At 35.0% G+C, this 25,899-nt stretch overlaps 1 protein-coding gene across 1 annotated transcript; it reads right to left on the bottom strand.

The window, feature by feature from the left end:
• Positions 1 to 15,950: 15,950 nt before the first annotated feature.
• Positions 15,951 to 23,987, bottom strand: LOC127131377 (uncharacterized). Its single transcript, XM_051060306.1, has 12 exons — positions 23,890 to 23,987; positions 21,846 to 22,906; positions 21,013 to 21,020; positions 20,648 to 20,829; positions 19,512 to 19,572; positions 19,306 to 19,404; positions 18,582 to 18,676; positions 18,162 to 18,275; positions 17,711 to 17,778; positions 17,406 to 17,516; positions 16,916 to 17,147; positions 15,951 to 16,338 (listed from the first exon to the last, which is right to left on the bottom strand). Exons 2-12 carry the CDS (start codon positions 22,796 to 22,798, stop codon positions 16,228 to 16,230), a joined length of 2,034 nt encoding a protein of 677 aa, XP_050916263.1. The 5' UTR covers positions 22,799 to 22,906; positions 23,890 to 23,987; the 3' UTR covers positions 15,951 to 16,227.
• Positions 23,988 to 25,899: the final 1,912 nt, after the last annotated feature.

Raw genomic sequence — 25,899 nt, 5'->3', positions numbered from 1 at the left:
TTTAAGCCTTTTGCATGATTTAGAAGACAACCTATCCCTAATGCAAGCCATTCACTTGATCAATTGATCAAGATGAATTAGATTTGAATCAAGGAAGGTTAAATCTCCCTAATCAATGCTAACTTATCAACCTTCAACTCATTGATCAAAAGGAAAAGAAGAAGAAGAAGAAGAAGATGAATAAGAGAAATGGAAATGACAAAATGGTAAAAGAAATATAAATGCATTAAATGGAACATCGTGTACCAATCCTCATATGTTGACCAATAACATTGAAAGTCAAGGTCAAACAATCAAAAACAGAAGTGAGATGAAGATTGGAAGTCAAGAAATGAATAAACTATTTTTGGCATTTTTTAATACTTAAAAATAAACTTGAATTAATATAAATGGAAAGGTCAAACTTCAAAATCACTTTAAATCAACCTTGAAAGGTCCAAGTGATTTATCCTAAGTTCAACAAGGTCAAACAAAGTTTGACAAAAAATTTCAGCATTTTTAAAAGTCAGAAACTATTTTTAATCAATTAAAAATGAATAAAAATAACCTAATTGAACTAAAATCTCAAATAAATCTCAAATAAATCTCAAATCAACTCAAAAATTGATGAGAATATTTTTCATAGATCCATCATCATTCAAATAGGTTAGGAAAATATTTTTGTATTTTTTGAATATCAAAAACTATTTAAAATGAATTAAAAATAACCAGAAAAGAGAAAATTCACAAAAAATATCAAATGACAAAATAAAAAATATTAAAAATCAGAAATAGAAACTAGAATTTATTTGGGAAATAATGTAATTGATCCCATAATTTTTGGATAAAAAATGAGAGAGAGATATGCATTTTTGAAATAAAAGGAATTTAAGAAAATAAAAACATAAATTATAAAATGCAAAAAAAGGAGGAGCGTTGGATCTGAGCTCATTAATTGAGTTGGCAGATCACACGCTCCTAAGGCGCGCGCCTATGGTGATCCACGGTCAATGCGTGCACATGTGAAACAATAGAAAGTCGTAACAAGCAATGGCTAAGATTCAATCTGGGAAATAGATCCAATGGCCAGGATTCAAACTGGAGATGGTGAAGCCACCGGAGCCACCGTCTTCTCCGGTGAGCTTCAGGATTCCGGCCAAATTGCAGAAACTCAAAAGGTAACCAAAACGTGCGATCTATACATCATTAGAAAGCTGGGATGATGTACATCATCCCTATACCATCCATTTTCCTTCTAGATCTCTATAGTGTGAGAAATCAGAGATGGAAAAATCTGGTGTTCATCATGAACTCAATGAATTTTAAAAATTAAAAGCATAAACATGATGCCTCCATTGAGAGGACTTCAGCCAACACAAAATCTAAGCCAATAGGTCAATGGATTAAGAGAATCGAAGAAAATACCAGTTGGAATGTAAGCTTGAGTTCTGGTGATTTCAACACGATGCCTTGCTTGCTTTATCAAAACAGAAGTTCAATGAAGTGTATAATGAAGGTCTAGAAGCATTAGATCTAAGAATACAACCAGATGAAGTTGAATTCGAGATTTGAAAAATTTTGAGAAAAATGCAATTGCTTCTTTAGTGATGGTTAAGGAGAGAATTCTGCAGCATTTCAAGTTGAATTAGGTGTGTGAAATGGAGGGAATGAAGTCTCTGTTTATAGAGAAAGTGGCAAGGAGAGTGTGAGCAATCCATGTGCATGGCATGTGAAGCTTCATTGCATGGGCTTGCATGATCATGCACAAGGCCCAAAAAACAATGCCAAATGAACTCTGAGCATCATCCAAATGGAATTGGGCATGTGAATTGCAAGGTAATTGCTTATGCACCAAGATTTCAAGTAAATTCCTTCTTTGTACCTAAAAAATCATCTCTTCGAAAGTACCACTTAAAAAATCCAAATATGATCATGTGAGTAATGGTTGGAAAGGTCTTTGTATAAGGAACAAATGTTATGTTGGACAAAAACTCATTTGAAGTGTGGAAGTTTATGAAATCTGAGTTTAAAGTGTGATGTGCAAAACATGTCAAGGCAAGGTTTCTAAAATTGGCCAACTTTCAAGCCCTTCTGTTTTGATGATGAAAGCTTCAAATGGAAAAACCTTCAACATAAAAGTTGTATATATTTTCAATACAATCAAAATGGACTTAAATTTTACATCATTTGGATTTTTTATGAAATAGTTATGGGCACTTGAAGTTGGACTTTTTTTACTTTTAATGCATTTGTCCCAAAAGGGCCTATAATGTCTTGCATTATCACATGTATTTATTTTAGGATTTTGAAATTTTGTTAAACATAACATTTGAAGTAGACATCTTAATATTTCCAATGCATTTTGTCCCACCTCAAAATCATAAAAAATGAATGAGTTATGTCCTTGGGAAGTTGACCCAAAATTAGGGTTTCAGTCAAAATGACCTATAATGTATGGGAATGGAAGATGGTTTTCCAAGCTTCAAATCAACATTTGATGAACATGAAAGTTGTTCATATTGTCCTTAAGAACATTTTTTCTTTTGGAACCATCTCCATTTTACCAACACATAAAAAGTTAGGTTTCAGTGCATTTTAAAATAGTCAGATGAATTGATTGATCAACTTCTCAAGTCCATGCCTCATATCTTGATGAATTGATGATTGAGGACACTCAAATAAGTTTAAATATGCATGAAATGATTAATTAAATAACTTCCCTTGATTATATTTGAACATGGACTGAGGTTGCTTCATGAGCAAGGCATGGTGATGCACAGATGAACTAGGGTTTCCTTGAAGAACAAACCTCCAACCCTTTGACTTGCTTGGTCAAAATGATGCATTGGGGTACTAGAGAGGCATATTTGATGGATGAGAACTTTGGGGACCATTACCATGCTTGCTATCATCTCTTCTTGACCATGTCTTTGTACCAATGGTCTCCTAGAAGCTTTGGACTTTGTGATTGCTCAAGCTACAAACACAAGATGTTAGTGACATATTTTTGTGCTTTTGGTTAGTAAACAAAATGAGAAAGGCAATGATATAAATTTCAAGCATGCTTGGTGATCTCAAACCACTCACAAGAGATCCCACCCAAAGGCAAAGGGAACCAAGATGCTAATGATCCTTGAGGCTATACAAATGAAATGTTATGATGCCATGAGGGATCTTAGGGACAAAATTGGGGTCTTACAATTGTGACGCATATTCTGCGTCCTAAATAAGGCGGTTACTCCCGAGTGGACAAGGCCGAAGTACACCTGGTTTATGAGCTAAAACACAAAATAAAAGTAAATTGGCCGCACTACGTTGCAAGTAGGATATTTTCTCTAAAAGAGTCAGGTAGAGGCACTGCTCTCTGGTATCCCTCATTTATTCAAAGTATACTTCATAGAGAAAATGTGTCAGTTCAAGGACTTCCATACAAATCCATAAATGTACATCAAGAATTTTGTCAGAAAACTTTGAGTTTGATGGGCTACACTTGGGATCGCTCAGCGCGACTATACAAAACTTGTCAACCAGTTCCATGCACTAATGTTCGGCCTGTGGAAGAATGTGAGGATGATGAAGATGATGAAGATGAAGAAGGTGAAGAAGAGGATGAAAATAATGAAAACAACTCTCAAACTATGGAGCACGACCATCAAGTCACTGACCATGGTGAATGGCTTGGTCCTACTCCTGGACAACATCCATCCAATAATCAAGGATGGGGTGAATGGCAATACACCGGATGGATCAGCAATCGCTCATCCTATATGCCTACACCCTCTTCTCAACCCGAAAATTCTGAAGTGATGGAAATGTTGAGAAACATGCAAATCCAGCAGCAAAATTTCGCAACACTTCAAGAGGAGAGGTTCGTAGCCTTATAGGAACAAATTCAGATTCAAGGTGACAACTTTGCATCTTTTGCTTCCATCCAAGAGGAACGGTATGAAGACCTAAGGAGTCAAATCCAAACTAACAGTGACAACTTTAACTCCTTTTCCTCCACCATCCTACAAAGGATTGATGGCTCAAATCACGTTCTCGCGGGCTCCGTAAACACGCTGAACATGAACATCATTGAATTAACCAGCCTCTATGAAGAAGACAGACTTTCGCGTCCACCTTCCGGTTATAGAGGAAGATATGAATCGTTTTGTGGACGACAACCTTAGATGATTGTTCAAATTCAACGCATTTCTATTTTCTTATGTGTGCATGTTATTCTAGTTACTTATTTGTCTTAATATATCCATTGAACACTTATTGTAATATTAAGTCCTTATTGTGTTTTGCTCCGTGAGATAATTATGCCTATACTTCTTCCATTTACTGCTTGTTATGTGCATGATTGTTGATGACTATATATTGCAAAGTCGATGTATAAGTGATTCTAAATATTTTTATTTCATGTTGATCGTTTCATTGTCTCTTTTTGATGTTGTCAAATGGGGAGAAGCGACGGAAAGAAACAAACCAGCAGATTTAGCATATGGCTAATAGCAGAATGTTCAAAGGCATGCATAAAATCAGGGGGAGGATATCCATCAAAGTACGCATTTGTGTCACGGTTTGCCATCATAAAAAAGGGGGAGTATGTGAGGGAAAATATTCATAGTCCTTATTTTAATGATGTCAAACCTCACTAGTCGCCCACAACGTGTCTTTTGATAATATCATCATAGCATAGAAAGCATTCATCCTTTAACATGTTCAAAATACAGGCTCGGTGTGTCCAGGCATATAAGAGCATATCTTATATGTGAATCATGCACTTAATCATAGAAAATATCCTAGGTTCATAGGAGATCGGTTTAAATTGGTCATAATACGTTACAAAACTCATTTTTGGAAGTTTAAGCTCTATGAGTCGACTCATGACTCAGAGCAAAACCTTTGGGTCCGGACAGGTCGAGTCATAGGTCGATTCATTCCTGGAAAACCAGAATGAGTCGACTCATCCACTCCTTACATCGACTCATTTTCCACTTTCATTTGAACCATATTGCCACGGGTCCGAATAGGTCGAGTCATAGGTTGACTCAACCCTGAAATAAACTTTGTTTGAGTCGACTCATCCCCTATTTGAGTCGACTCATCGCCTGTTTTACTTAATTTTCTACTGTGTAACTTTGCAAAATAAGTTTGTTATGTTAGTTATTTGTCCATGCATCATATAAATATTCAAATGTCTCTTCTTCAGCAAATTAACAAGAAAAGTGAAAGATATACACCAAAGTGCTCATCATCTTCATTCTTCATTGCATTTCTCAATAATCACACATAATAATCTTTGTTGGGCATTGTGCATTGCAGTTGTGATAACGTTCAAATAAGATTGGATTATCTTAGTTTGGGTTGAGACTTGGTGTGAGGTTTTCTTGAATAAAACCCTTGAGGTTTTGTCCTCCAAGAATTGGGGGTTTTTGCACTAACCTTTGCTTCGCAGGTTTAGCCGAGTGAAAAGTTTGAAGAACGGAAGGTTCGGTCAAACAAGTAGTGATAAACGGAGGATTGTGAAGAAAGCTTAGGGTTCAAGCGACTTGTGTTCAAAATCAGCCGAGATGAAGTTTTGGAGAATATGGCGTTCTTGCAATAAGGTAGCGGCAACCAGAGGTTTGTTTGAAGCGCTTAAAGAACTTGGTTCAACTCGAATCAAGGGGAGAGAATAAATTAGGATCTGCAACAACTCTAGGGGTTTATTGGTGGTGATCATTTGTTCTCTTGTATTGACTTTGCAACGTGTTAATATAAACATCTCAATTCTAGATTTAGAATTAAGGATAGACGTATCCTAAGTGAGGACGATAGGGGAACTGCCTCAACAAATCCGGTCATGTTCTCTCTATCTCTTAACTCTTTAAATTCTGCATTAATTACGTTTTGTATGAAATTAATCGTAAAATCAATATCGCTTGATTGGTGTGCATAACAATTGTTCGATAAATTATTGCAATCACTTTGATTGCAACTGAGTAAAATTCTGCACATTCAATTTGAGTGAAATTGAAAGTTGGTGCGGAGTGCACACCAAGTGTTCGATAAAATTAATCTCACATAAACTTAGTAATATTTTCCTTGATCTCTTATTTTGTTAAGCATTATTAGAGGTAAAGAGATCAAGGATCATAATGGTTAATCGATTGTTTTAGATAGGGGTTGATAATCTCTATCTTAAGTAATTCCATCCGATTTCACGCATATCCGATCTTTCCATTAACGGACCGTTTAGACGATTACAATCTATGGTGCTTCCGCAACCGTTGAAAACATTTTAAAAAGCGCTAAAGTTCAAAACTGATCTATTCAACCCCCCTTCTAGATTGGTAATATCGTCTAACAGAGGTAAGGGGGGAGAGTGAGGGGTCCTTACCCGCGTGCATGTCTTCTTCTTTCCTTTATCTCTGTGTTTGATGTTTGTGGCCAGAAAGGTTAAACTTTGAGGAAAATAAATGATAGCATTTTACTTTTGATTATGATGTATATGATATGTTGTTGTTCTTGTTGAGTATCGATGGTTGTGTCATAAAAAAGTAAAATTTGGATAATTGTGTTTGATCTGTTGATTGTGATATGATAACCCTGTTGATGCCTTTTGATAAGGCAAGAATATAAAAGTTATAAATTAATAAAATATGTTGATGTCTTATGTCAAGGAAAGATTTGATTGATAAATTATGTTCACGCATTTTGATAAGGCGAGAGTATAAAGATTATCTCATAGCATAGGTTTTCGACTATAAAACCATAAGGCAATGGGACGAGGATCATAATATTATTGGTGAGTTGATTATGTTGGATTAGTCGATAAATCTTGTTGAATTGATAAAATATGTTGATGATTTTTATGGTCAAAATTTTTTAGCGTTTGGGGCCGGTTGGTACTCAAATAAGCGACTTTTGAATTTGTTCAATAGGGAGAATATCGCAAGTAGACATAGAAGGGAATTTATCGTTTTATTTCACGCGTAACTTGAGTTTCGTAAGTCCGTTTGGGGTTCCGTCAGTTGCGTTAGAAAGAGAGTTCAACGATCATTTAGACTTAAGAGTTTCATAATTTTATCATAAGTCTATAACGTTTTGTGCTATTTTGAAGTCAGACAAAACATTATGCCCGATGCCAGTACCAGCTCTTGTCGTTTGATTAAACCGAACCGATTGGGGAATTTAGTACTAAAATAAAAATTAGATTCTTAATATCTACATTCTAATATTTCTATAACATGTTCATTTTCTTGATTCTGACTTCGTCTGATATTTTAAATAATTATTCGAATCTGAGGTATGATTAGCATGAAACATGATTTTGATGCGATTTTGATGTTGTTGATGAGTATGATGAGAAAATAATATATTTTGATTATTATGCTTAGTTATGACGAAAAGTGTTGATTTATGCCGAGTTTTAGATTCAGAGAGGAACCAATATTGTAGGACTCTAGTTCAGTGTTGTAGGACTTCAGTCTAGTGTTGTAGGACTTCGGTCTAGTATTATGATTAGTAATTGATAATGGGAGTAGGAGGTTCAATGGAGATTGTTTGCATTTTTTTGTAGCATCATGCATCATGTATATCAGAGATTAGTTTAGGACTTCGGTCCGGTGTTGTAGGACTTCGGTCCGGTGTTGAGGATCTCTCAATAATATAAATCTAATATCTAGTGTTGTAAGACTTCAATCAAATGTTGTAGGATGGTACCACATGCATAGGACTAGAGGAATTATGCATTGCATAATGATTCTAGGTTTTACATTTTGTGGATTGATTATATGTTGATGTGGATTATCCTTATTGTTTATACACCATTAACATATGTGAATGTATTTGCATCCCCGGTTTGTTTCCTCTGTTATTTTTTACGCCTATGGAGCAGATATTCAGGTAGAGCCCGAGGAGCATTAGATGTTGCTTATGTTGGAGGATGGCGTAGTTAGCCTTCTTCATTTATTGTTTTTGCGTTGTTTAGTTTCGGCGAGTCGCTCTGATAGTGTAACACTTGGGTTGGGAATATTTGATGATGTTTTATGTGAATTGTTGAGTTTATTTGACTTATGATTTTAATAAAGTTGAGTATTATTTTATGAGATAATTGAATATGTTTTTAATTGTTTATTTTCGCTGCAATTATACTTTTTTTGAGAAAGATATTTATGCTGAGAAAATGTGAAACCCTTTTTAAGAATTATTTTTGAATTATATTTTAATATCATATGTTGGGGTTTAGAGTGTTACAGGCAACATTAATCAACTCAGGCCTATAGCCATTGCTAACATCAAGCATAAGATTATCACCAAAATCTTAGGTATTCAGTCCTTCCTTCTATTATATCTCCTAAGCAATATGGTTTTGTCCATGTAGGAGCATTAGAGATGGTATATGTTAATAAAAAAAAATGAATGTGGCCCTTAAAATAGACATCTCTAAAGCTTTTGACACTTTGAATTGACAATTTCTTTTAAAGACTCTTGATGTTTTTGGTTTCAACTCCAAATTCTGTAATTGGATCAATGTTATCCTTCAGTTTTATTTTTTTGTCTATTGGCATGAATGATAAGCAGGTTGGTTTCTTCTCTTGCTCCAATGGGGTGAGACAAGGGGACCCCCTCTCTCCTATTCTTTTTTTCCTGGTTGAGGAAGTGTTAAGTAGAGGGATCATTAACCTTGTTGCTAACAAACAAATTTCTTTAATTAAAGGCTCTAGACATATCATGGTTCCTTCTCATACATCATATCCTTATGATATTATGATTTTTTTTGTAAAGGTGATCAAAAATTTGTTAATGTTATTTCTAATTTGCTATCAAGATATGCATTTTGCTTTGGTCATTCTTGCAATACCTCCAAATCTCTCATCTATGATGGTGCAATAAACAATGCTAGACATAAAATGTTAGCTAATATCATGGGATTCACCACTGCTTTCCCTACCTTTTTGTACCTTGGTGTTCCTATATTTATTGATAAGCCTAAAGCCCTTCATTTTCATTTCATTACTGGAAAGGCAAAGCTCAAACTAGCAGCTTAGAAAGCCAGTCTTCTTTCTATTGCAAGAACAGTCCAGTTGGTTAAAATTATAGTCCAAAGTATGTTTGTCCATTGCATAATTGGCCTTTGATCATCATCAAAATGCTAGAAACTTGGATAATAAACTTCATTTGGAGTGGAAACTTGGAAAAGAAGAAAGTTGTGATTGTGGCTTGGAAAACCTGCTGCAAAAGTCAAAAGGAATAGGGTATTGGCCTAAGATCTTTAAAGAATTCCAATGAAGCCTCAAACCTGCATCGGTGTTGGAATTGAAGGAGAATTGCGATCCAAAACGCAGCGGAAATTAAAATTTTCTCCTTTAGAGATCCTTACGAATGGTCATGATCAGTGATGGAATATTTACCTCTTGTGACGGTTGAAACCTTTGGTGCAGATCTCTTGTGACGATCAAAACCTTTGATGCAGATCCATGGAGTGATCACGAACGTTGAACGATGACAACGTCTCTACTCAGTCCACACGAACGGATTCCTTCAATCTCAGTGCTAGCTGGTATGAATGAAGGCTTTGAGTGAGAGAGAGAGAGAGAGAGAGAGAGAGAGAGAGAGAGAGAGAGAGAGAGAAAACGAAAATAATGCAACCGCGACCAATGCTTCTGCACAAGGGTTCTATTTATAGAACCACTTGTGTGGGCTTCAAGCTAAAAAGCCCACTTAAGTGTATTTTGGCCCATATCTTATAATATGCCCAAAATCACTTAAGCTCATGGTACCTTACCATAATTCGTATTCTACTCAAGTACACCGTACCTTTACGATGTTCTATAATTCACTTAAGGGCACCGTACCTTACGGTGTTCCTTAGTTACTCTATCTCTCATCAATCCGTCCTTTGTGTGTGACCCTGTAGGTTTTCGCGGCATTTGCAATTATATTAAATCATGTATTTAACATAATAAACAGTGAGCGGTATCTAGCAACACATCACCGCTACCCAAGACACGAAAATGTCATGTGATCTGACAATTCCTTTTGTGATAATACTTATGTGTATAATTACCCTTTTGCCCTTATATCTATATTGAACACAAGGCATAGACCGTGTCATCCTTGTCCAGTTCAATATTGGGCCCATAGACATTTATCCTGTTATGCAGGATGGGCAAATTCCATCTAGGTCACTCATGTCCCTCAGCATGCTTCGTGGAGTACCCATCAACTGTCTTTATGGTTATCCAATTACGGACAATGTTTGATCAGCAATAAAGCACTCGACTCTACATCTAGGGTCCATAGAGGTGTTTGTTGAGATTAATGAAAATATAAGTATCATTGACATATTTAATTAGGCCTTTAATTAAATATGCTCCCACTATTTTACTCAAAACAAATGACCCTCATCATTTGATTCAGAAAATCCCGTTGGAAGATTTTCTAGTGGGTCGAGATCCATATTTCACTTCGTTCTAAGTCTGCGTAGGCGGATTACACAAAACTAGGTTATTTAGGTAGGAACTCCTTCCAATTGTATCTCATACAACTCTCGAAAATTTTAGTTGGGTGAATAACTCCTTATTCCAATCCATCATATGGATCATTCCCAACTCTTGCTTCTAAACATATATAATATTATTATAATTAAGTTTGACCCATCGTTTTAGCAGTTGGATATTACAATTATCCCATCGCACCTTACCAATATAGGACATGCACCTCGCGTAGGCGAAACCTACATTATCCGATACTAGTCTTGATGAGTGCTAAAACTTGGAAAGCATAAACTTAATATTTAATTTGAGGGAATTGTAATTGTTATGATCTCACCGGCTTATTTATCATATAAATCGTCTCTCACATGCATCAACATATATTCACATGCATCAACATACATACACATGCATCAACATACATAATGAAACAGTATGGCCCCTAGCGCAATTGTTCTCCCAAGCCAATGAGAGAACCTAAGCTAACCTAATATCTAAGCTTCTCCAAGCAAGATCTTCAAGGTTGTCCTCCTTTGATATTGAATTCTTCTCTTTCTTCATAACTTTGTCCTCCTTTGATATTGAATTCTTCTCTTTCTTCATATCATTATCCTCCTTTGATATTGAATTCTTCTCTTTCTTCATATCATTATCCTCCTTTGATATTGAATTCTTCTCTTTCTTCATATCATTACATTACAGAAGAAACTCGTTTTACATACGAGGGATTGAAATGAGAAAAGAAGTTACATTAAGAGATTAAAAGGAGAGGCACGACACGCAGGTCGTATTTTAAAACCCAAAACAAAATAAAGGATAACTAAGGCCATAACTAATCACCATAAGGCAATAATGATAAACACATTATTATTATTATTATTATTATTAAATTTTAATTCCTGTAATTAATTAAAACCAAATTAAATTTCGGCGACCGATCACACTACGCAGAGTTAGCCGACGGGGGTCAAGGGGGCAGCGCCCCTTGCGGGGTTGGAGGGGCAGCGCCCCTGTCCAAAAATTTTAATGAACAATTCATTTGAAATGGACATCGTTTTGCATCAACACAACCCTTGCGTATTCACAAAACAGAAACCCCGAGAATTCTGACTCTGTGAGTGTGACGACCGTCACAGGCATGTTACGACCGTCACAGGCCCATGACGAACGTCACGCGGCCAAAAACAGAAACGCCTAGAATTTTGGATTTGTGAGTGTGACGACCGTCACAAAGCATGTGACGGCCGTCACGTCCAGCTTGTTACGATCGTCACAAGCTCGTGACGAACGTCACGCGGCCAAAATAACAAAACTTTGAAATAGTCAACAGACGTGTTCCAAAAGCCCTAAATTCACAACTCTTTGACGGCACAACACTTGCACCGTCACCAACCATAATGCACCAATTTCAGACCGTAAACCCCTCCTCGATTGTTGATTCAGTATGATTGATCAACGGGTCATTGCTTCACCATACTAATGTCGGATTCCAAAGCAAATGACCATTGATCGCTCAAAGGAAAACAACCATTTAGTGTTTGAATGAACGAAACAGAAACAGCATATCACATATACCGTACTTTGCATTAGGATTACTTATATCATATATAAGTTGATCGGTCTCAATTGCGTAACCTATGGACGATCGATGTATCGCTGCTTCACCATACTAATGTCGGCTCCGAAGCATAGTCAACATCAATCATCCAACTCGTACACTCATGATGCCAAATTTAATTACTCGTTTAATTAATTGATTCATTCTGTCTTTTAATCATATTAATACAGAAAATAAACAGCTATCCGAGTCATGGTTTCGTAAGTGGCTCTGATACCACTGAAGGAGAATTGCGATCCAAAACGCAACGGAAATTAAAATTTTCTCCTTTAGAGATCCTTACGAATGGTCATGATCAGTGATAGAATATTTACCTCTTGTGACGATTGAAACCTTTGGTGCAGATCTCTTGTGACGATCAAAACCTTTGATGCAGATCCACGGAGCGATCACGAACGTTGAACGATGACAACGTCTCTACTCAGTCCACAAGAACGGATTCCTTCAATCTCAGTGCTAGCTGGTACGAATGAAGGCTTTGAGTGAGAGAGATAGAGAGAGAGAGAGAGAGAGAGAGAGAGAGAAAACGAAAATAATGCAACCGCAACCAATGCTTCTGCACAAGGGTTCTATTTATAGAACCACTTGTGTGGGCTTCAAGTTAAAAAGCCCACTTAAGTGTATTTTGGCCCATATCTTATAATATGCCCAAAATCACTTAAGCTCATGGTACCTTACCATAATTCGTATTCTACTCAAGTACACCGTACCTTTACGATGTTCTACAATTCACTTAAGGGCACCGTACCTTACGGTGTTCCTTAGTTACTCTATCTCTCATCAATCTGTCCTTTGTGTGTGACCCTGTAGGTTTTCGCGGCATTGGCAATTATATTAAATCATGTATTTAACATAATAAACAGTGAGCGTAGCAACACATCACCGCTACCCAAGACACGAAAATGTCATGTGATCTGACAATTCCTTCTGTGATAATACTTATGTGTATAATTACCCTTTTACCCTTATGTCTATATTGAACACAAGGCATAGACCGTGTCATCCTTGTCCAGTTCAATATTGGGCCCATAGACATTTATCCTGTTATGCAGGATGGGCAAATTCCATCTAGGTCACTCATGTCCCTCAGCATGCTTCGTGGAGTACCCATCAACTGTCTTTATGGTTATCCAGTTACGGACAATGTTTGATCAGCAATAAAGCACTCGACTCTACATCTAGGGTCCATAGTGGTTTCAGGTCGAAGAGTGGTATACATCATTATCACCATGAGAATAACTTATGACACTTTGCATAACTTTCTATATAGTATTCTCATAGCGGGTCAATCCGGTATAAATATTACTCCTAATATTCATACCTATGTTTAAGACTTGATAACTCTTTATCCATGATCCATGAGATGTGATCATCAGTCTACAAACATAATAGTCTTAATGCTTTAATGTTATCCCACTTCACACTAAAGCTCGACTACGGATACTTTAAGAATAGTGTCCTTATGTTTAATGTGATCTCATGATTAAGTCATACTTGATACATTAAACAGACTAGCTATTCTAGGGACTTTATTAAACAAACGTAATAAAGAAAAAGCCTTTTATTATTAATAAATAATTCGATACAAGTAACAAAAGTATTGGCCTCTAGGGCTTACACCAACAGGAATTCTATCAAGCTAACGACAGTTGGTCTCAGCTTTTGGCATTTAGAGTTTTAAGAAATAACAGAACTCATAATTCATTCTATTAAGTCTTCTATTTGGAGTAGTTGCAAAGATAGTTTTGGTATAGTTAAAGAGAACACTCATTTGTTGATTGGCAATGGTGCTAAAACCAACTTCTACCTGGATTCTTGGCTAGATGAACCTTTGGCTCAAAATTTCAAAATTCCAGTTATTTATAATAATACTCGTACCTCCAAAGTGAGTGAATTTCTTTACAACAAATCTTGGAAGATTCTCGATAACCTCAAAACCACCTTCTTTGCTCTTCAGGATTTGTGGGACAAGTTTCCTCTTCCTATTATGGACCTTGATGGTGAGAAGATTTGGTCTGCTACTGATAATGGGCCCCTCTCTCTGAAACAAGCTTATTTATTCTTGGATAAACTCATTCCTTGCTTTTTCTGGTTGATGTTTCCTTGGAGCTCTTGTATTCCTCCTTCTAGATCTCTGTTGGTATGGACATTCATGCATAAACGCTTGCCTATTGATGACAACATGGCCCTTGGAGGTTTTGTGTTTATTTAGGTGTTGGTACTGCCTTGATGGCAGAGCTCTCTACTGCCATTATTGCCTTGGAGAAAGCTAGGGATAGAAATTGGATGGAATTTTGGCTTAATTCGGATTACACCTTGGTTGTTCAGGCTTTTTCTAATCACAAGTTGGTCCCTTTGAGGCTTAAATCGAGATGGCTTAATTGTATTGCTTATTCGAATTATATTGATTTTATAATCTCCCACATTTAGAGAAACAATGCGTGTGCAGATTCTCTTGCCAACCTGGGTTTGAATTGTAGATCTCTTTTTTTGATATAGTTTTGTTCATAGTAAGATCACAAAAGATTACTTGTTTGACAAGTTAGATATTCTTTCTGATCCTCTTGTAATCTGATTTTTTTGTTTAACCTATTTTTCTTTTGGTTAAAAAAAGTCTGATATAAATTAAGGGTTTTCTATTAGAGGAATTAATTTGTCTCTCCACACCCCCTACATATGAAAATTTTCAAATTGTCCATTAAAAAATTGAATCAAAAATGCGAAGGAAATTTCTGATAGTTTATTCAAAATTTTCGTTAATAAATCAAATTTTTTATTATTCATTTTAAAATGTTTGGTATGAAATTTTTATATATTTTATCAAAAAAATTTAAAAAATTCTGTAGTTTACCAAAAATTTCAAAAAATTATGGAGTTTATCGGAAATTTCAAAATTTTGGGTAGGAAAAAAAATTAAAATTTTCAGAAAATTTCCGATAACACAATAGAAAATTTTAAAATAATACTTCCTCCTTTCCACAATGAATGACTCATTTGGAATAAAATAGTGTCCCAAAATAAATGATCCATTTCAATTTTCAATACACTTTTTTCAATTTTATCCTTTAATTAATATCACTTTTATCATTTATAATATAAGACAATGGCACTTTAGTAAAAATATTATTCTCTTTCTTTTATTTTTATTTTTTTTAATCGGTGTAAAATGGTCAATTGAATTCTCTTTCTTTTATTTAATTTTTTTTTTAATCGGTGTGAAATGGTCGCGGGACAAAAGGAGTAAATAAAAAGTAAAAAAATAATAGCAGTTACATTGTGGTGGTGGGGTGTCAGATTCAAATAATGCCCCTTATATCTTTTTTTGTCTAAGGACTGCTTCTATGTAATGATAATTTAAGGTAAAAATATAATAATTCTTTCAACCAATGAGACAAGTTTTTTTTTCTGCAGATGTTGCCACCACAAAACTCATTATCAGCTACTTCCATGCTAATAAGGCAGACAAACAATTCATTTGTAGAGAACAAACAAATAATTCATTGTAAATCGAGTTTAGACTCAAATCTGTAAATCTTAATTTCAAATAAAGTCAACTCAAAAATTACAATCAATTTTGATTTTAAAAAACCAAACATACAAAACCTCAATTCTATATTTTTATAATTACTTTTAACGCCGGATCATTAAATAATTGTTGTAAATTTTTGTTATAAATATACTAGATTTTTATTTTAAAAAATAATTTATATGCACCAACGATAATTTTAGAATTTAACTGATATATATTGACGGTGTAAAGATTTTTTACACCGTCAGATAAGCATAACCACTGATATATTTAAAAGATTTGACTTTTATTTGAAACATTTAAAAAATAATACAAACGGATGATTGTGATGCATTGACTTTACACCGATCGTGCGTAACAATTAATCTCATAATTTTATTAAAACAACAATTGATAACTTCCATATAAACTTGATTCTCATACATTTATTATGCTAATATTTTCCAAGCAAGTTTCAAAAGCTACAACAAAACCTTGAAAGTTGAGAAACATGTATGGTATCTACTCTCTTAATTCTTTATTAAATACAGAAAACTATAGCAACATGAAAAGACTATAACTTTTTAGTATAAATAATCTTGGAAGTATATAAAAGAACACATTATATCATCCCAACACATGTTTTGAATGAACTAATTCATTGACATGAAATGCACCCTAGCAAGGGCATATTCCTTTCCTGCGATCCAAACACCAGTTTGAGACCATTGTACATCTTCCCAGTCTATATTTTCTGCTAGCACCTATCATCAGAAAAACAGAATGTCAATCACTGCACAAAAAAAGCAACTATTTGCATTTTGCAATTAATTCAGAAAACTTGTGTAAGAAAATGACTGATTCTGCACATGTTGAAGCAAGCCAAACAAGGGTTTTACATCAGGGGCTTGGAGTTGGGATCAGAAAGACTTGGTGAATGTTAGGTTTCACGTTTGGAGTATCTAGAATTGATTATGGATGTGTAGAATTGAATTTGACATGTTTGGTTGCTCTCGAGTATAATTGATTATGTTTTCTAGAATTGATTCTATTTGAAATTACGATTTGTAGCTTTTGAATCTAAACGTAATTTCTACACTGAAATTTTCGGTTCAACTCACTTGTGCAAAAATATATCCAAACATAAAATCACTTTATCTTCAACTCACTTTTAGCTAAAGTCAATTTTATAGAATCAATTCACTCAAAATCAATTGTCTTTACCGCAGAACCAAACACGTTTAGTAGTAGTAATGTAAGTGTTGCTCAATTGAGGTGAAAAATATGGGGAAAATATTTACATGCCAGTGGAAAAGAAATGAAAGATTGATTAAAAAATACCTCCACATATTCAAGAGGTAGGGGGATGCCAACTGTGCGCATCAATCGCTGGGGTAAAATCTTCTTACAACGAGACCAGCGAAATACGTCAACCACGACATTATCAGAATCAGATTTGTTACCATTTGTGGAGTGCAGCTGATGATTTGGGGACTTTTTTATATCTGGGTCGTGCAACTGAGTTGGTGGTTTGGCTTTGACTATTTTCTCTCCGGCGAAACAGAGTTCATATCTACAAAGAATTGAAAATGATGAGAATTTTATGATTTCAAGAGACCTCGGATGTCAAGATGACCATGGAAACATCATAGCGAGGCTATTTTTCAAGACCATCATCATGAATCCTTTTGAGTTTTCCATAAATTAAACAAGCAATCATACAGTAAAAACAATACTATAACACTCATTTTTTAAAAGAGAAATCAAACACAATGCCTATAACAGTTGACATACATAACATCATTTTGGTCAAGAATCTTGTTGAACATACCTGCGCGAGTGTGTTTCCAGATACAGAACCTCTCCCTTCTTCAAGCGGGCAGATGTATAGAGCGGCTTTTTTAGTCCCCTGTCAGCAACAATGCTGATACTATACTTGATCCTGATGGTTATAATAATTATTAAATACTAAAAATAAGGCACGAAACAAAACATTATCATCCAAAACAGCACGGCTTCAAACATTAAGAAATTTCCACAAGCTTGGTCTTTGTTTGTGTTCTAAAAGACAAAACACAATATTACTATAGATTATTACTATATTAGACTCTACTTTGCCAACTAAAACAAGCATACCAGGGCTCATTGCAGAGGTTGTACTGAATTGTGACTTCTCTTATAAATCTTTGTAGCCGCGATGTATTCTGAAGAAGAACGGCGCCCATGTTAGGTTCTGTTTGTGCTAGGTTTTGGTGAAAAAGGATCATAAAAGAAGTGTTTAGGAATAATGTTTTCAAAGTATGTTAAAGAATTGACTTTGTTTAGATGATAATGTAAATCATTTTTAAATTGTAAATGTGAAGAATTTAACAAGTCCCTCATATGGTAATCAAATAAGCAAACAAACTCTTTCCACCTTAAAATTTTACCAAACACACCTTTCTCTCTCCAACCCAACTTTTCTCACTGCTAATGACAGTTTAGGCATCACAAACACAAGTTATAAGATGGTGATGTAGAATGCAAAATAACCATTAATTCAATTCTGAATGCAAAAAGGTTGGTTTATTATAGATAATGGACAAACCGAAGCTGCAGCCCTGGTAGTAATTGTCCGCTCAACAGCCATTGGTGCAAGGGTGGGCTCAATAGTTGCGGTGTGTGTATGGGTTGGTTCAAGATCAATAGTTCCGCCTCCTTTCTGAAGACCAAAGAAATAAAAATAGTCAGAGTCACCATCTGTTTAAAAACTAAGGCGCCCATTTACTTCCCATGTTTCCTGTTTTCATTTTCTCTTCAACTAATAAACATAAGAGAATAGATAGATCCGACATTTTTTACACCATTTTCATATGATGTGACAGATAAAAAAGAGTAAAGAACAATACACTTGGAATGGAAAACAGAAAACTAGAGTGCATGACAAGCATTTAAAGTAGAAGAGATCACATAATTCAGTAGACAAAAGTTCAAAGGATAAGGGATTTTGCAAGGCCTTTATTAATACCTTCACGATGCAACATCGCTCAACTCTATAACTACAACCAGGTGCAGCACCCCAAGCTCGGGAACGCAGATTGTTTCTCTGGGTGGAAATATAGCCTGATATTACACAGAACTAACATCTTTAGATTATCCAAATAGAGCTTAAACTGTAAAGCCAGTATCAGTAACAGCAATTGAGGGAAATCAACAGAACTAGCTGATTACTCACTATGAAGAAGAAAAGTATATATATCAACATTGTGCAGAAACAATTAAATAAGTTTCAAGAGGGTGCTTGGTGCAATAGATATCACTTTTTACGATACAAGTACCTCTATCTTATTTTGATATACAGACTAGTTTAAAAGTGTAAGCTCTTTCCTATAAAATCCAAACACCAAGTCTAAGCCTCATTGATAAAAATCCAGATATAAATAAGCCTAAGGGCCTTCTTTTAAGAGTCTAAAGTTATAGAATATAATTAATAGAATATAATGAATAAGATAGTTCCTGTTTTTTCTATTTCTCCTCCTCTATTCTGCTGGTGGGAACTCCAGATGAAAAATTTACACGTTTAAACTTTAAAACTTTAAAATTGAATAAAGTCTTTTTACTCAATAGTTATATACAGACCAATTAATGCTATGAAAATTTAGCATAACCATAAGTTTTACTGAAGACATCAGTGCCAAGGTTTTATTATATAATGACAAAAGAGTGCATTGTTATGATCAACAAGGACATACAGTCTAGCGGAGGTAGCACCCGAATGCATGCGCGCAACTCTTTTATAGCCGAGGGAGGAGGAGAAGTCGTTGGGAAACAGTAACCAGTATGCATGAGAACTGTGCAACAAAACTGCAACATCAGTACTAAATTCAAATTTTCAACAAGCCAACACTGGTCATTTGCAATCGAAAGCTGGCTGCACACTTTCTGTAATAAAACTTACCAGCAACAAGATCTGAGTCATATGTGTACACATCGGTCCCCCAGAGCTGGGCACCTCTGACCTATAAATAATAATAATCTTAACTCTCAGAAATTGGTATAAGATAAAAATATAATAAAAAGCTAAGAAACAAATAAAGGACTTTCATTTCATCATCTAATCATTTTGCGAACTGTTAAAAGTCCCACATCGGATAATATATATATGGCCTGAACATGTGTTTATAAGTGGGGGCAGTCCTCACTCTATCAACCGGTTTTGTAGGGTTGAGTTAGGCCGAACCACATTTCTTAACATGGTATCAGAGTCTGGTTTAAGATCCGATGGACCACCTACTATGGTTTCCGCTATCGGGTCACCCACCATTTATTTCCACGCTCCAATTGTCTAGTCCTAAGCGTGATGGGGTTTGTTAAGAGCCCCACATCGGATAATATATATATATGGCTTGAACATGTGTTTATAAGTGGGGCCGAGCCGGTTTCTTGAGTTAGGCCGAACCACATTTCTTAACACGAACAAACAACGAAGTACTTATTTAGGCAAGGTAGGGAAGAGTCAATAAAACTTGTCCATGATAATCATACACAGCATTGTAAAATGGAATTTAAGAATGCATTACGCAAGGCATGAGATGAAACTGAAGGCAGGTCTAGAAAAATGTAGCAGACGAAAAAGACATGCAAAGTGATTTTATATATAACATGAGAGCAGAAATGATTTCAAGAACACTATCATAAGTCAGGGAACCAAAATTCTTAAACTTCTCTTAATCAAATAACAAATATAATTGTAACTTAGATTTGTTACATGAGAGGAAATTGACTGTCTATAGGTGGTTATATAGCGAGTCTAATCCTACACCCAAGTTCCTTCAACCTACACTTGGTCATAACTAACTTTTGGTTAGCTATGCTGACGTGGCAACAGTAGGGAGGGGAAGCTACTAGAACTACATGCTTCACATAACATGGTATGAGAATACATCAGATGAAATGAAGAAACAAACCAAAAGAAAGCAAAACAAGAACAAGGCATCACCAATAACAAGAATCAGTAAAAGCAGTCATAAATGTACCATGTCCCAAAAAACAAAGGCACTCATCCAAATTAAAAATAACAAAGTTTGATCTCACTTGGTGGTTTGTAGTAATGACATGCTTAGCAGGTATCCGAATTTCAAGAGTGGGGCCATCATTAATGCTTTCAGCATTTTTTTCAACTGGAGATTGAGACGATTCATATTCCTTCCACAACTTGATAAGTTCTTGCATGCTTTCACCAATGTTATAAATAACATATGGTACTTCTGATTTACCTGAAATACCCCGCCATACAACACGAGACATTAGAAGGAAGTAGTACAAAGGAAATATCATAAGTTAAAAACCAATGGGCTAAATAAAGCAGTGTCTGTTGACATCCCAAATTAATTCATGAATGCACAAATCTACAAGAAGCCAAATAACTTTGAGCCGCTAAACAAAATATGGCAGAATACCTTGAGACCTGCAAGATAAAAGAAACAGTAATTACTAAAAGAAAAAATAAAATAGTGCAAAGGACAATTAATCGAAACACAAAAACGGTAAGATTAAATCAAAGCATCAAAGATGAGGCATCAACTTCTATTAACATGATGCTTCAAGGCACAAAGAGTAATGCAGTATAGAGGAACAAAACTATCAATTTGACATAAGAGAAACAACCTATCTTATGTTCTTATCACTTGTCATGTCAGTGTGCAACAGTTACCACATTAGATATATATTTTATCTTCAAAGTGCAAAAGTTCTTCAGAATGAAAACAACTATTCCAATTTAGCCTATAAAATATTTGACTGCTACCTGTAAGTCTTTAACTAGACTTTGTTATTATTATTACTATTAAAACAAGATATTGAAGAACTTGCAATACAAAAAGAGTACGCACTACAGATACCCCAATCTAAATATATTCTTTTTAAGGTGTTTACTTACCGACGCTGATTTGTGTGCTGAAAAATTTACCTATTGTGAACACTACAAAAGTACTTGTTTTTCCTACATACTTTAGGTTAGGAAAATACTGATGAACAATGGTTGACTAAATTTGTGCTAACCCTAGAAAATACCTAGACATTGAGTCCTCCATATTGAAAAATGAGAAACAATAGAAAAATGACTGGAAAAATATAAAACCATTCTAAATTTCTAATAGGACTCTGAAGCTTCATCTTTTATGAGTAAAAATCACATGGAGTGTATTAAGAGTGTATGTGAAGTAAAAAAAAAGATGCCGGATAAGTAACTTCTCATAAAATAAGTAAACGAGAAAGTAGAGGAAGAAAATACTCTTCATTGTCTTGAGCGTGGGGTCCAAAACGAGCCTCAAGATTGGTGATGAGAGGGCTAGCTCTCGATCTTTGTATCCTCTTACGCTGCTGAACATTACAACTATGGTCTTCGCTCCCTTTCTCTCCACTCCCCTCCCCATCAGCAAATTCATCTTGTGATTGCTTGTCAAATTTAATGCGCTTATCAGGTCGTTCTCCTTCTAAATCAGTGTCCCGTTCTTTCCTCCTATCAACATCATGTTTCTTCTGCTCTGGTAATACAGTTTCATGCTCGGGAATTTTTACTGATCCATCACCAAGTTCCTTTTCATTACATGAAACTCCTTTCTCCATTCCGTTCCATGATTCCCTCTTGATATGCTCTTTCTCCCTCTCTTTTGAATTTTCTTTGTTTTTTGGAGTATCTTTCCTTTCCCATTTTTCTGCATTTTTATCTTCTTTGGCAGACTCTTTGTTTTCACCATTGATATTGTTAACTTGTGTACTGTTTCTGTGATCACTTCTCTCTTTTTCCTTGTTCCCCCAATCTCGATGTCTCACATCGTTTCGTTTTCTATCTTCAGTTTTAGAATCAACTTTGTTTTCCACAACAGCCTCACGAGCTTGCAAACACTCCCTTTCTTCTGTTGTGGGATACTCCTTTCCAACTTCTACTGGTGTATTTCCACGTGATTGCCTTGATTCAATCCTATTCTCAGTCCCAATCTGATGATCTGCCTGAGGATCATTTGAAGATAACGGCATCCGATAAACTGAATGAAGAGGAGATCTTCTATCCGCATCACGACCTTCAACACGAAGTGTCTTCGCCACCCGAGAATCCTGACCTATTTCATGAGGAACATGTTGGTCCATCGAAACTGATGAAAGAAACTTTGAAATTACACCTGAATCTTGATGTGGATGCTTTGAAGGCGACTCTTCAAGAGATCTCTTAGGTACATTGCTCATAGTGAAAACCGAAAACCCAACACAGTCATAAACCTCAAAACTAAATAATACGACACCCAAAATAATCCGTATTTCCACCGTCTACGGATTTATAATGGAAGCAAGTAACTGCAAATCAACAATGGAGATTCGGTAAGATCACAGTAATTTCTCAATCCAAAACAATGTTCATATCCACACAAGTCCATTGCATGAGAAACATACCAAAGATAAACAATGATAGAGATCAAGAAAACATCAATTGACAAAGCAACACCCTCAACACTATCATCATCAAATTAACATCTTACAAAAACAAACAGAAAGTTTACCACATTTTCTTTTGCTACTTACCATACACTGAACAAGGTTTTAAAAACAGTCTGTCACCGCAAAAACGGCAGCGATAAAACGGTATCTGAACAAGATACCGATACCGTTATTCACTGTTTATAAAGAAAAAACTGCAATCAATTCACACTGCAACAACTGCAATTAGTGTCGCAACACATGTACTGACTGAAATCGCAAAAGCCTTTACGCGACCGCAACCGTTATTTAAAACCTTGCACTGAACTTAGTTTAAGTTTAGAATATCAATTGACCAAAGTAATAACTTCATCAACAAAAAACCTATCTAGTCACGTATGTAGCAATCAACACAGAGAGGCCACATTCGTGCCTCTGTGGTCGTATCAGTGCGGTGTTCAATGCCTATGTTTCATAGCAAGCAACACACATGTCATCAAATTCAACATCATATAACTCCAATTTGAAACACAACCAATTAAATTTCTCCTTAATGAAAACCAAATCAAATCCAATTTAACATAATCACAGTTCATATCACCACATTAAACAAACAACTACAGTGCTGAACATAGAAAAACCTCACAAAAACAGAATCTGCAATCATAAATTCCGAAACCATACCATCAAATTCAAAGTCTCTGCAATGCAAATTAACAGAATAATAGTTTACAATAAGAGTGAAAGAGGCAAAATGCAAATGCAAACGACATGCATTGAAAAAATTGCTGCAATGAAAGAGTGAAAAAAATGGAATATAAAAACCTAGAAATTATGCAGAGAGTGAAGAAGGAAGAAGAAACCTTGAATATCGGCGAGTCTTGTGCGTTCTGTGTTTTGGGATTGAAGGTTTGCGTTGTGTGACTCAATTGTTTTGTATCTCCCAAATTTTAAATTTTAGTAGTTCATTTTTTAATGTAAAAAGTAATAGTTAAATTATTTTAACTGTAAAAAAAATAGTTTTTTTTTATAGATTAGGTTTTATTTATTTAATTAAAGTTCAGCAACTCTTGAATTCAATTGGATAGGTACTAATAGTTTAATCAAATAATCATTTAATAAAAATAAAATAACGGTATTCATTATTATGACATTTTTTAATATCATTTTATTTTTAAATGAGTTTTCACTAAAGATATGATTATTCAATAAAAAATCATGGATTTCAAATGATTTATCAATATTTTTTTGTCTCATTTATAAATACTTTGAATAATTACTTATTAAAAATTTTATCTAGTATTAAAATTTAACTTTACTTTGTTATGTACCAACCGTATAGAGCTTTAAAATGTTTATTACTCAAATTATTCATGCCTTTAAATATTATTAAAATAAAAAATTAGATTTTTATAGATTTAATAATTAAAAAAACTATATATATATATAAATATGTAACATTGTTCTCTATTTTTTTCCTTTTTAAATATTAAAATAGTACATTAATGTGCACAATTATTCTAATTTGACAATTGAGAAATATGCTAATTAATTTTTTTTAAAGACTAAATTACAGTTTTAGTCTCCTATTTGATCTATTCACGGTTTTGGAGTTTTTGTTCCCCGTCTCAAGTTTGACCCAGAAAATGCTAATGTGGATTTTTTTTTTATTATTATGTGTCAGTTCATTGTATGACTTGGCATGGGTTTACGGTTAATTAATTGTCAGACCATTGTCATATTACTGCTAAGAATAGGCAAGCTAAAACAGAATGGTTAGCTAAGAAATTTATGCCATCCTTGAGACAAACACCTGAAATTAGGTCAAAGGGAATAATTACAGAGCCACTTGAAAAGTGGGATGTGAAGTTGTCATCAGCTCAAGCATATATGGCCAAAATAAGAGCATTGGAATTAATACAAAGTGCTGAGACTGAGCAATATGCTTATCTGAGGAATCATGTTGAGGGGATGAGAAGATTTAATCCTAATACTATAATGATAGTCAAGTGTGGTATGTCTGATATTGGACCTGTTTTTGAGAGAATATATGTATGTCTTGAGACATGTAAAGTTGCATTCGCACATACATGTAAGCCTTTAATTGGTATTGATACATGTTTCTTGAAGGGTGAGTATGGTGGTCGGTTAATGGCAACAGTAGGAAAAGATGAAAACAATAGGATTTATCTAATTGCATATGTCGTGGTGGAAGCAGAGACAAAAGACACCTGGAAATGGTTTCTAGATCTAATGTTTCAGGAAATCAAGCTTCGAGGCAACTTATTTGTACATTATCCTGCCATCTAATGGCCCAAGACCCTGGCCTGCTTCAAATGGGAAAAATTAATCCCCCAGTTATGAGAAGGGCTCCTGGTAGACCTAATAAGCAAATAAACAAGGCTAATGATGAAACAACTTCAAGAAATGTACTAATAAGAAATTTGACAACTATTAAGTATAAAAATTGTGGGATTTTAGGACACAATTCAAGAACCTGCAAAGGAAAAACAGCGATGGATCGACAATTAGTGAAAGGTAGTAACAAGGTTACCAAGGCTAAGAAGCAAAGGAAGTCATCAACAAAAGAAGCAGACACTGTGTTGACACAAGGATCACAGGCTCCCTAAACACGAGAAACTAATTCAAAGAACATGTTGTCAAATGTCGTTTTTTATGTATTGGTATGACGCGACAGATCCAATATATGAGGCTGATTATACCTCATTGACCGAATTAGAAATTGACGTGGCTGAGTTAAATCTAGGATCTGCCTATGAGTGTCGATCATTACTTCCTGCGCAAGGAAAAAATCCTGTCGAAAACAATCCAAAATTCCCTTCGAAAACTTATACTTTTGATGTGACAAAGTG

This window comes from Lathyrus oleraceus, chromosome 1, assembly GCF_024323335.1.
Source record: "Lathyrus oleraceus cultivar Zhongwan6 chromosome 1, CAAS_Psat_ZW6_1.0, whole genome shotgun sequence".
NCBI classification, from domain to species: Eukaryota; Viridiplantae; Streptophyta; class Magnoliopsida; order Fabales; family Fabaceae; genus Lathyrus; species Lathyrus oleraceus.
The sequence above is the reverse complement of the archived record's forward strand: the minus strand, read 5'-3'. Positions and strand labels throughout refer to the sequence as shown.